The sequence below is a fragment of the Apaloderma vittatum genome, unplaced genomic scaffold (genome assembly GCF_000703405.1).
Source record: "Apaloderma vittatum isolate BGI_N311 unplaced genomic scaffold, ASM70340v1 scaffold34196, whole genome shotgun sequence".
NCBI lineage: Eukaryota > Metazoa > Chordata > Aves > Trogoniformes > Trogonidae > Apaloderma > Apaloderma vittatum.
The window spans coordinates 33,447-45,851 of NW_009720715.1; the positions used below are offsets into that span (position 1 = coordinate 33,447).

At 45.7% G+C, this 12,405-nt stretch overlaps 1 protein-coding gene across 1 annotated transcript; it reads left to right on the top strand.

Moving 5' to 3' along the window:
- Positions 1 to 4,725: 4,725 nt before the first annotated feature.
- APOBEC2 (apolipoprotein B mRNA editing enzyme, catalytic polypeptide-like 2) lies at positions 4,726 to 12,125 on the top strand. The gene is made up of 2 exons (XM_009871096.1): positions 4,726 to 4,850; positions 11,531 to 12,125. Exons 1-2 carry the CDS (start codon positions 4,726 to 4,728, stop codon positions 12,123 to 12,125), a joined length of 720 nt encoding a protein of 239 aa, XP_009869398.1.
- The last annotated feature ends 280 nt before the right edge of the window (positions 12,126 to 12,405 follow it).

Here is a 12,405-nt window from a genome sequence, read left to right on the forward strand (position 1 = left end):
ATATAAATCCCTGGGGCTACAAGCACCTGCAGCATGGCTGGGGCTGACCTTCCCCTTGAACTGCTCCCAGTAGAACCACTGCAGAAACCCAGCAGGAAGGAGGTTGTGCTGCTTCCAGCCGTCATTAACTTCCAGTTGCGCTTTGAATTAATCAGCCAGCCAGCAGCATCCGTCAACAAAACAGCCTCCTGCCCTCCTCTACAGCAGGGTGGGAAAGGGTGTGCAAGGGTTGGGGATCAGGGGCCAGGGAGGCCCGGGCTTTAGCTGTGAAGATAAGGCAGGCAAGGAGGCGACAGCACGGCTTATCTCTGCCCATACCGCGGCTAGTGCCTTTCCCAGGGAGCTACCACCCCGCACCCGTCACACTGTGGGACGCTGCAGCGTCTGACAGAGCCTCCTGCACCTCCTTTTAGATCCTGGCATCGTGCTGCTGCAGTGGGAGAAGAGGGACCGGTGGGAGCCTGGATGGGCCGAGGGAAGGAAAGCTGCCTCTGCACATCACTGTCAGTGTTTATTTATTTATCACGTAACGGTAGTTACAGCTGGAAAAAGCAGTAGGAGGATTGCTGCCAGACAATGTATCTAGGGAGATGTTTTGTAGTGCCACCAGCTGTCCCCTTGGAATAGAGAGCACGTCTGAGCCATGACTCACACTGCCAGTGTCTTATTTCACTCTCACATCAATCCGAAAATGTTCCTCCAGCCTGAGAATGCAATAAAAGCCTCCTTTTCCTGGCAAGGACTTGCACAGCCAGGTCTCTTCTACTGCCGCTTTGTGATCAGGAGAGGAAAACATCCATTTTAACTTCAGGAAAGTAACTTCTGCTGCAATTAGAGGAACAGCAGATGACCTGCCTGGGAGATAGGTCAAGGGAACACAGTACTCTCTACGTGAGACACCTGTTTAAAACGAGGAAAAAAAGTCAACAGATTGTTCAGAGATGCCTCTAAAGTCAGTGGAGAAATTCTTATGTGTCTGGAAGGATGCAGGACCAGACCTTAATATCCAATACTCTAGTGAAGCCAGAAAGCTTCTCCCAGAACAGGTTGTCATTTTAGCTTTGCCTTCCTCGCAGTCACCTTTGCTGGCAGCGTTCCTACAGAGACAACTCTTCTGTAAGCTGGTGACTGAGGTCTGCTCCTCCTCATTACTTCATTTAGCTCTGCTCAGGCATTCTGGCCTCGATGCCCCGACGCAGCAAAGCCAGGCCTTTTAAATAAGAGGGAGTGAGAACACCAGATGCTGCGGGACACATCTGTCACTGGATGGAGAACGGCCTCAGGCAGGAAACCACAGCTTGAGTTGTGCCACCGAGATGGGGAGCTGGCTCAGGGGCTGAGCCGGTGGCTGCGGTCACACTGCCGGAGGGGCAGCTGCTGAGGAGGATGACCCACAAGGGAAGAGCCGGCGCTGCACCCAGCACGCCGGGGACAGGGAGAGGCCACGGGGCTCTGCTGGGAACAAGCCCAGGATATAGCCCTTGTCACAGCGGAGTGAGCGGGGAGAGGGAACGGGCTCCATCTCACCCTCCCTGCGCCAGGCCCGATGTACAGGCAGGTCTGCTGAGTCTCCGAAGAGCCCTTCTGCTGTGCAGGGCTCTCTGAGCAGAATGAAACTCACAGTCAACTAAATAAACCATTAAATTAGTGGGAAGAGGGGCAGGGTGGAGGGAAACCTCAATAAAAATGGTGGTTGGCAAGTGCTGTGATTTTCATTAACCCAAGTGCCACTGGGAAGTCCTTCGGCGAGGCTTGCCATGTCCCCGCTTCTGAGCAGAGCCCTTCTGCTGTGCAGGGCTCTCTGAGCAGAATGAAACTCACAGTCAACTAAATAAACCATTAAATTAGTGGGAAGAGGGGCAGGGTGGAGGGAAACCTCAATAAAAATGGTGGTTGGCAAGTGCTGTGATTTTCATTAACCCAAGTGCCACTGGGAAGTCCTTCGGCGAGGCTTGCCATGTCCCCGCTTCTGAGCACCCGTGTGCCCCAGCTCCTTCTCTGAACTAGCTGATGGAAGAGGAATTCCATCACTGGCTTCAGACATTTGGCCCAAGCACACACACTCTGGCACACGGGTGTGCACTTTGGGGGAACTAGGGTCACCGAAAAACAACCAAACAGAATTGATCAAAGCTTTCATTCCTAGGGCTCTAACGCAAAATGTCAGATTCACAGCGGTCCTTTTATATTTTTGGCGTGGGCAGACGCCGCAGGGGGGTGGATCGTGACTATTTAGTGCACTGCCCTAGATGGAGCTGTGAAGCAACTGGGAAGGGCTGGACAGAGGTAGAGTCTCGGTGCCACATTCCCGAGATTAGATTAGAGCTCAGCCCTGAACCCTGCAGAGGGGGCCAAGCCAGTGAAAGCTAAAGGCTGCAAGAAAGATGGGACCGTAGCCATCAAGAGCTTCCAAAAATAAAGAAAAGTGTGTCAGAGGGACCAAAGAGGGGCTGGAATGCTTCTTTAAGGGTAAGAAGGAAACAAGCTGTCACTCATTAAGAGAGGATTCCCATCCCCAAAACCACCGCCTGAAATGTCAAAGGTGACAGTAATTGGACAGGGGAGCTGGAATTTGAGGACAGTTACCACGCAAGAGGAAAAACTCCAGAGAAGTATTTTGAGCTTAAAAATAAATAAAATTCTGCACCACGAAAATGAAAGATGTATGTTCCACGGATAGGATGTCTTGCAACTTGTCAAATCCTTGATTGCGCTGTTGTCACAATACTCACCGTGCCAGCTGTGTCAGTCATCAAATAAACAACTTCTCATCACTAGCAAACACTGGGGGAGTAAAACGAGGGGGTGGCTCTGTCCCCAGAACAACTGCATCGCAAGGATGTTACTAATAAAGGCCACAAAGGGTCCTGTAGCACAGGAAGGCAGGCTGTTGTTAGCAAGGGGCCTTGAAAGATTAACCAGAATAAAGTACCTGCCCAGTGGCCTGAAGTTATTTCCCTTTGTGACAGCGCAGACCCCTCTAAAGTCTTTAAAGAGCTGACTACAACGGTATCACGAACAGTTCAGCCTGAAAGCAGGTATTCACACCTATTCGATTTCTACAGAATACATTTTATCCTCCTCACACTAAGAGTAGGTTTTCCACCAAGTACAAACTGAATACTCAATCAAATATAGCTTAATACTTCTGAATCTGAATGACAGGGGGTTCTGCACTAAGTGCAGAAACCAAGACACCGGAGATTTGATTGCCAATATGCTTTGGCTAAAACATGAGTTCTGCACAGCTACACATTTTCCATTTACTTTCCCCCCCATGGCATAGCAGGATTAGTCTCTGAGAAAAGCCTTACTCGGGTTTTCATTAGCTTTGGTTCGCATGGGATTTATAGCAACTTTAAATGATTTGAATTTAGAGTGGGAAATTGGAAGAACTTCACATAATCCTGGAAAAAAAAATAAATAGACAAACCCTCCAATCCAGACATAAAAACCTTTTTAGAGCTCCTGTGAAAGCTACATTAGCCCTGAGTATCCTTCTAAGTTTCTACAGCTTCTTCAAGAAATCTGTTTGATACAGCGCCGAGCGAACCAAACATCCCAAACTTGTGTCAATAAAGTCTTTATAGTCCTTCTCATTTTTCTTTGCATGAAAGGCAGATTCAACACCCACACCAGTGCAGGCAAATCCCAGAGTGTCTCCAGTACTCTGTCCTCAGCACGCTGCTGGCACTGCTCCCAGGGACACCAGTGTTAACCACACACACCTCGTTTCTCACACCTCCGCCGCAGGCCCTCATCTGCCCCGTTCTTTGGCTCCAGTGCAATCACTCATTCAACATCTGCATCCTCCGTGACAGCAAAGGTGTTAAAAACAAAAAAAAATACTGCAAGAATCCCCAATCCCAGCAGTTTTCAACTCTTCCCTAGCTCCCGGTACGCTGGGCACTTCTCACACATTCAGGCAACAAAGAGAAAAAAATATAGACCAGGCAGATGCTCAGCACATGCGCTTGGAACTGCCCTCCCCAGCCACAAGGCTCACTTCAAAGTAGTTGGGACAAGGCTCTGGCTTGCTTTTACACCTGCATGATCCAAAATCAACTTCAACAATCAAGATTTCACCCTACTCAGCTCTCGTTTTGAGTGTCCCTGCATGGATGGGAAGGGTGGAAAGAGAGGTACATCTCTTGCTCCTCTGAGCACTCCTGCTGTGATGCTCCAGGTGGCCCAGGAGCCCAAATCCACCAACCACGGGGATTTTTCAGCAAACCACATGGGGACTGCCCCTTTCCTCTCTTGCCCGAGTCAAACCAGTGGTCCTTCAAGGTCAGCAGTATGACAAACTGGCAGAAGAAGGAAGGTGGAAAAACTGTCAGCTCTGCACCTTGCCAGCTATCTGTCACGCTAATGGATAAATAGATACTTATGCTTCCGGGATTTTCCATCCATTGCTTAGCCCGCCCACTGTGAAGTCGTCACTTAATTTTAAATTAAAAGGGGAGCAAGAGGGATTGTTGCAAAAAGACCTAGAGAAAGCAAGGGAAGGAGGCGACATCTGAGAGCCCTGGGTCATTCTACCCCTTCCAGCCTCTATCACTGCTGCTTTGTTCCATATTTAGCTCCTGACAACTGTGCCTAGTGCAGGAACTCCCAGCTCTGTTTTTCCCTCCTCCCGCCTCTGCCTCCTCTCCCTTAGAGCTCTCAGAAATTACTCTTTCTTTTTCCCAGTGGCAATAACTTACTACCCTCACACTCAAGAAGATGGCAGAAAAGCAGGAGGAGCCCAGCAACACCCAGAATGGTGAACCTGACAATGCAGAAGAGGGTGAGGAAAAGAAGAAGAAGTTGAAGCGGGAAGACCTGCCACCCTTTGAAATCGTGACGGGGTAAGAGGTTTAGATCTAAATGCCAGGGTGCAAGGGAGGGAGGTGGGGATGTTCAAAGGTCCCTGCCTCAGTTCTTATGTTGGGTAATTAGATGCAGCCAATGCACTTCTGAATATTCTTAAATGGCGTAAATATGGGTCTCGTTACTCTGGGGGCTGTTAAAAGCGTTGCTGAGTTTTACAGAGGATGGATTGGCACCAGGCAGGCAGACAAATCTGTTTGTTTTATATAAGCAGCCCTGCTTCTGTAGTGTTCACTGACTCCCTCACGGTGCAAGCAGTCCCAGCGACTGCAACAGGATCACTTGCCTGATGGTATCGGGATGGAAGGTATTGGCCCTTGATGAGCACCGAGCATTGATTTCTTGGTGTGATCAATGGCTCTTGTCTGAAAGTTTCTCTATCTGTGGATTAGGAAAAATACCCTTGTTATGGCTGATTTGCTTTATGGACTTAAAGGACAGATTTTTCAAGAGAGATGAACATCCACATTTTCAAGGGCTACACGCCCACATCTCGAACAGCCTAGCTCACAGAAAGGCACCAAAACAACAGTTTTCAAGACAGCAAAGTAGCAAGCAGCTCCTTGTGCTCCAGTGAGCCTGGCCTTTGAAAAAGGCAGACGTAACAGGGATCTGCTAGGAAGTTGAACTCCGTCAGACAGAACTGACAGCTGCAACTAGAGAAAACTCTATAATCTGCTCTCTGTAAGCATTTCAAAACACTCACTCTAGCAGTAGCAAGATGCTCTGTGTCATTGTTCCCTCTGGTCTCCCTTAGCACTCACCAAGGCAGTGTTCCCAGCGTGTAAACCAAAACCATGATCTCCTCCAGCTGCTTGAATGGAGAGCTCAGGCCAGACTCTAAAACCCCACTTGGAATCCTTCTGTATGTGATGTGGTCACTGGTAAGAAAGATTCTGCAAATAAAATTTGGCTTACATTTCTGAAAACGATGCACGAGGCAGGACAGCACCTATGACTGATCTCACATGACTGAGTTACATTCCTGCACAGGCGTGAGAAAACATTTTCTGCTTAAAATGTGTCTGCTCTGAAAAAAATCACAGAAATAATCCAGGTGTGCTAGAGCAGTGTCTTTTAAGAAAGAGAGAGCTAGGACACCAAAAATTGGAATAGGAACAAAGCTAGGACACCAAAAATGGTTTATTTAAACCACTGGACCAATGACACATATATTGACAACTTCTAGAGATTTAAGGTGTACTAAAATGAATCTCAATGAGGAAAACAGATTTTTCAGCCTTAGAGCATTCAACTTGCAATTAGATATGCCAAGGAATTAGGCAGTACCTTCAAACTTTCTTGCTAACCCCAACGACCTGGGTAGGAATTGGTGTGCTAGCCAGGGATGAAAAATACCTTCTTAGTGTCATCCTGCAATTAAATTATTTGGTGAAATGACAAGGGTGTTAGGAGTTTGACAGGACCTTCCACTGTGGAAAGGCAGCAGCAAGAAGGTGAGGGATGACACGCGCTTAGAGGAAGGGGTAACAACAGGGAAATTTAACCTGCTGAGGCCAGGATTGAGCTGCGCTGCTGGAACGGCGCTGGGACACAAGCACTCGAGTCAGAGCTGGAGGGGATGCAAGGAAGCCTCAGGTAACAGCTCTCTAGAGACAGGTTAAAAATCTGTGCTATGGCATCGATAGACATTAAGCTGGTACCAACCAATTGTCACATTCTGTACCCTGAGACCAAGCAAGAGGGGAGTTTAAGCTTCTGAAAGGAAAACGAGCTGCTGGTATGTGAGTATTTATACCATCCTCACCGCAATATTATCTGGAAAGTGCTTTTAAATATCTGCTGAATTCCTGTAGGAATCCTGCCCAAGTCTCCTCTGATTAGTAGTTTATTACTAATGTGCTGGCTATTAAAGGTGAGAACGAGGAAGTAGAGCAGAAATCCTGAAGGACTCTGAAAGAGGTACAGAAAACCCCAGCAATTTCCACTTTCATTTTAAGTATTCTGTGAGATTTGACTCTGCCTCGATCTGGTATGATCACTGTTGGGATTTTTCTAGTTATTTACAAATTTTCAGCCAATAAAGCCAGCTATGTGAATTATGAGAAAGCACAGAGCTGCAACTGTGGAAGCACAATTCAATTACATTGCATTTCAGTTGTAGCCCTTGGATTAGGGGCATCTTATGACACACAGCCAAGCTTACAAGCTGTTGCTTATAGCTCTAAGGAGTCTGGCTTACATGAAAAATAGTGGGAACCTAATTACTCTGTTTAAGAATATTAACTCCTTTTTTTGTCAACATTTGGCTCAACCCAGTCCTGGATAAATATAAGCTCCATCTGTGTACATTTCGTGACATTTAAGTAGACACATTTATTTACACTTTCTCTGGGGTGTAAATGAGGCTCCTTGTAGCAGTGATAAATCCTCGGTTCCTGCTGCAGTTGATCATTATAGGCTTTCTGTAATCAATGAGCCCAGCACAAATACGCTCATTTGTGAATCGTTGTCCAAGAGCAAGCAAAAGGACACTGTTTTATCAGCTCAAATAACTTAATGCTGGGACACCAAAAAAAATGGGTAAAATAGAGATACTATTAACATTTCTTCACCACCTGTCATTCAAACAGAAAACAGGCTTGCCAAGAATTGGTCATTTCCTCAGGAACTGTCTATTCAAAGCTCGACTTGGGTTTCCAAAGAAGTTGTCTCCGTTTCTTGCAGTAGTTGACACAGCTATTTCAGGGATGTATTTTGATGTCTGCAAAGAGTTTTAGTCTACCCAAAGAAACAACACAATATCTCACTTTGCAACAAATTAGGAGGGTCACCTGCCAAACATGCTGAAACTCAAAGGCGAGATGACGCAGCACACGGCACATACTCAAGAATATAAGAGTGTAAACACGGTGTATACTCGTTATGGCACCCACGGGTAGTTCTTGCTCACTCTCTGAATCACTCGCTATGGGGCTTTGCAGTTACTCAGGGGATCCAGGATCAGGGACACCTTGCTCAAATCCCCACTGCTGGGAAGAATCACAGAGCAAGGGCTCAGCTAAGCCCTGTCAGGAGAGAAGTTTACCATTCACGCTTGTGCCAAGATGTCCTCCCCGCTCTGGTTTACGTGGGATTAAGCAGATGCTTGCTAACCAGCACACGCAGCTCTGGGGTTGCTACGTATCCACGATCAGCACATTTTCCAAGCTCTCAGCCAGCTATTTACAGGCTTGGAAAACGCCCTTAGCTTTATTTATATTCTTTATCGGAAACTTATTAATTAAGCTGATGCATATTCCATGTTGCCAGGAGGACAGATTTAGGTGAACATCCCAGATAATCTTAGACAGACGCCGAGATGATAAGCAATAAAATCCGTCTAGAATGCCTGACTAAATACACCTCTGAGTCAATACATCCTGGAACAGATCGGTGCTGTTTAAACAGTCCATCAAAACATACAGACTCAATCTCAGAACTGATATAACTGCTTTGCAGTCAAGAGAGTTAAATCAGGAATGAACTTCCACGTGACTCTGACACGCTACATTTAAATACATGATGTTATTTTAAACCAACTTATTGTAGACTAACAAACTTGGCTCCAAAACAAGGTAATGGGTGGCTTTTGTCAGAGCCAGGAGAGCTGGACTTCAAAGAAATCATTAATTAAAGAATCATTAACCAAAGAACCACTCATTATCTAGGATATAAAGCAAGAAAAACACAATCCTTGGAAGCAAGCAATTTTTTTTGGTCTCAGAGAACAAGAGAAAGGAGTTCAGGGAATAAAAGGCACTATGCTAAATTAGAGTCAGATAAGGTTCTTTAATAAGATCATTGGAGGTTTTGCAACTCATACTAAAGAAAATGAGACTTGCTCTAGCAGGTAACTACGTCATTTTACATAAGGGAACAGAGGTCAAAATGCTAAGAAAAGAGGTTAAAGCAGTGTTTCTGTGTAGTTTAGAAATTTTGCAAGCCAGCGCAAGTTTCCCTTACGTAGGCTTGTGCAAACTCTCGATGCAAACCAGAATCATAGACCAAATCATACCCAAACATGATTTATTTGCTCATTAATCAATATAAAAGCCTGTATCCACACTGCTGCATCTCATCCCTCATTAACACACCGCCAGCCAAATAGCATGGAAGGCTCCCAGACAGCCTCTTCTATTGTTAAAGTCCTGTCTTGTGTAGATTTAATCTACGTAGAATTGAACAATGTAAGGGTTTAATTATATCATTTAAGAAGCAGCTGAAAACCTGCTCCTAGTAAAATTTCTAAAGCCCAACTTGTACTCCAAACTTCCACTGTCACAAATCAATGATACGTGAAAAGACTTTACAGTGGCCCTTGACTGGCAGCAGCAGCAGATATTCCCAGTGTAGATGCAATTCTATGACCGAAATTGTTTCAACTCGTACATCATGTTGCAAACAGAAGACAAACATCTCCCTCTCTCCGTACAAAGTACAACTGTGCCAAGCTAACCGCATCGACTCTCACACCACTTGGCTCGTACAGCACACCGGTATTTCAAGCAAAGTTGTTCCTCTGTAAAATCACGCACTGGGAAATCCAAAACAGAAGTGGGAACTGTAACTCCAGGGCTTCTCTGTTCAGCTGGTCCAAATGGACCCTAGATACTACTGTAGTATCATAAAATAAATAAATAGGGTGTTCTTTTATATTTTAACTTTCTCAAAAGCCAAAAATGCCACAGGACTTGGGCGGCAAGAAAATTCCTGGCTGTGTTAAGACAAGTACGGAATATACACATATTGAAGAGAAATTTCTGAAACTGTAAGTGGAATTAAACATTTATGGGAAATTGCATTTAAACTTTTAAAACAGCACAGCTAAAGAAGCTTGACAACAGCTAGAATTTACTCCAAGTTCCAATTTGTTTCTAAACAACCCCCCTTTTTGCTTCCAGTAGGTAACGTGGTATTTGCAGGCAGGTATTGCACGCAGAACTCCTCAGTGCCTATTCCCTGCTCTTTCTGCTCATTCCCATTCCAGTCTCTCTGATTTGCACCAAGTCTGGTGCTGTTTGGGGCTTTTCACGCAGCCCTAGCGAAGCCTTAGCCTCTATAGGAAGCCATCCACCGATTTTAGAAGGCACCGGACCCAGCTCTTCCCAAGCGGTCCTTATTCCTGACCTGCAAACACACATTTTCACCGTGTCCCACACCAGCACCTCCCACCAGCGAACCGACAGCGCGTTCACCCGTTGCTCCCACAACACCAAGCGAGCACGACTCTTTTTTTCTTCTTTTTTGATTGTTTTCCCTCTTTTCCATGCCATTTGCTTCCAGCATCTCTGGAGACTTCTTGCGAGATGTCACATCACAAGTTGTTCTCTGTTCTCAATGGAACGACGCTTTGCCTCTTCTTCCTGCAGCCTCAGGGCTCTCCCCAATTAAAATTTCCCAGAGTCTGAGAACCTCTCCTGCCCTTTGCTCAGTGTACCCCCTGGAGAGGCCTGACATTATAATCTGAGTATAGATGAGACAAGGCTGAATAAGGCACTTGCTGTTTTACAAAGATTCATTATTGCCTCACTGGGAATATCAAGGTTATAGGTCCACCTAAAGCTCAGATGAGAGGAGTACAACACGCCGGAGGATTAGTAGCGTGTAATAAATGAAATGTTGTGTTACTACTCTCGGTTATTTAGCTTTGGCTACCCTGTGCAGTCTTCACTCCCATCCTTTGTTGCATTTAGCAAGTCACAAGGTGTTGTCAGGAGTATCTTTTTCATCTTTCCACCTAATAGTATTAGTTCTTGTGCTGATACACTCCACAGTTAGATGCTGGAGAAAAAGCTACACGCAGTACTTCCAGGGACTAATTTCAGCTTCCCTAAACAACAGCAGATGACCTTGTTTGGGTGAAAGAGAACTGCAAACAGATTACTCACTGCAAAGATTCACTTTGGATTACGCTTACTTAGAAACTCAGAAGAGGCGCACAACAAATTAATAAAAGCACCTTATCAGTAGTATCCGTGAGACAGTTACCAAGCTTCAGTAGCAAATAAACTTTTTCATCGCAAAGTTAGATCTGATCTCAGATATCTTATTAAACCGAAGTCACAACCCAATCCTACTGAATACTAGTATTCAACTGATACTAGAAGAGTAAAACTAGAACATATGAAAACTGCAACTGGTCAGTCATGCTTGCATCTACTCAGAGGAAATCCAGACTGCAAAAGCGCTGGGGGTAAAGTGTTAATGAGCAGTGTCAGAGTTATCATCCTAACAATTTAGGAGAACAGATCTTGCAGATAAACACTGCAACACCACCATGAAAAAACTACGTTAATGGCCTAGAAAACAGAAGAACAGTTTAAGCTTCAGGTGCAGTAAGACTGGGAAAATGACATTTGCTGTCCCTTCTTACCAACAGTAAATATCAGAAACTCAAGAAACACATTGCAGAAGTAAGTTCCTCTTTAAATACCTCAAGGCAGATACCAGAAATTCCCAGTGCAGTTTGTTAAAATTAAGTGAAAAACACCAGGTAGTGAGAATGGGCCTGGAAGCCTCAGCACACAGCAAAACAAGCTGAATATGGCAAAACTTTTAATGTATGTTTTACCTTCCCGTTAAAAGGCATCTCTTTTTAACGGATGGAGAAATACAGCCATCAGAGATGCAGCAACTTGTCCATGATTGCGCACAGGAACGAAACCAATGCCACAACCCTTTATTACCTGCCTCTTACCCCCCACAACGGGGGGCCCCCCCCAGCCATATTTTTCAAATTCCAGTTCAGGAACGTGGAATACAGCTCAGGCAGGAACAAAACCTTCCTGTGTTACGTTCTGGAGACGCAAGGCAAAGAGTCAGTGACTTCTCGGGGTTACCTGGAAGACGAACATGCGGCCGCCCACGCAGAAATGGCTTTCTTCAACACGATTTTACCCAAGTGTGAATCGAGCCTCCGCTACAACATCACCTGGTACGTGTCCTCCAGTCCCTGCGTGACCTGTGCCGACCGGATAACCGAGACCCTGAAGAAGAACAAGAACCTGCGTCTGACAATCATGGTGGGGCGCCTCTTCATGTGGGAAGAGCCCGAAATGCAGGCTGCCCTGAAAAAAATGAAGTCAGCCGGCTGCAAGCTGAGGATCATGAAGCCTCAAGACTTTGAGTATGTCTGGCAGAACTTTGTGGAACAGGAGGAAGGAGAGGAAGCAAAGGCTTTCGTGCCATGGGAGGACATTCAAGACAACTTCAAGTATTACGAGGAAAAGTTGGCGGAGATTTTGAACTGAAGCTCACGTGAGTGAGGATTTCCACTTGGTCACCTATCTCTTTGTGTTAGTGTTACAGACTCTTTTTTTATTCAGGTTGTTAAGTGAGTAACCCAGAGCTCATTTCAGCTACTGTTACTCTCACAGGTACCTGGCTGGGTTTGCCTCTACCCAAATATTGAAAATAATCCTGGGCACTACCTTAATCCTTCAAGAGTAGTGACGCTGCAGTGGGCTCCTCCACCGCAGACACACAAAGGATATAGAGCTGTCTTTTTTTCTTTTTCCTTCCCAGAGTAAA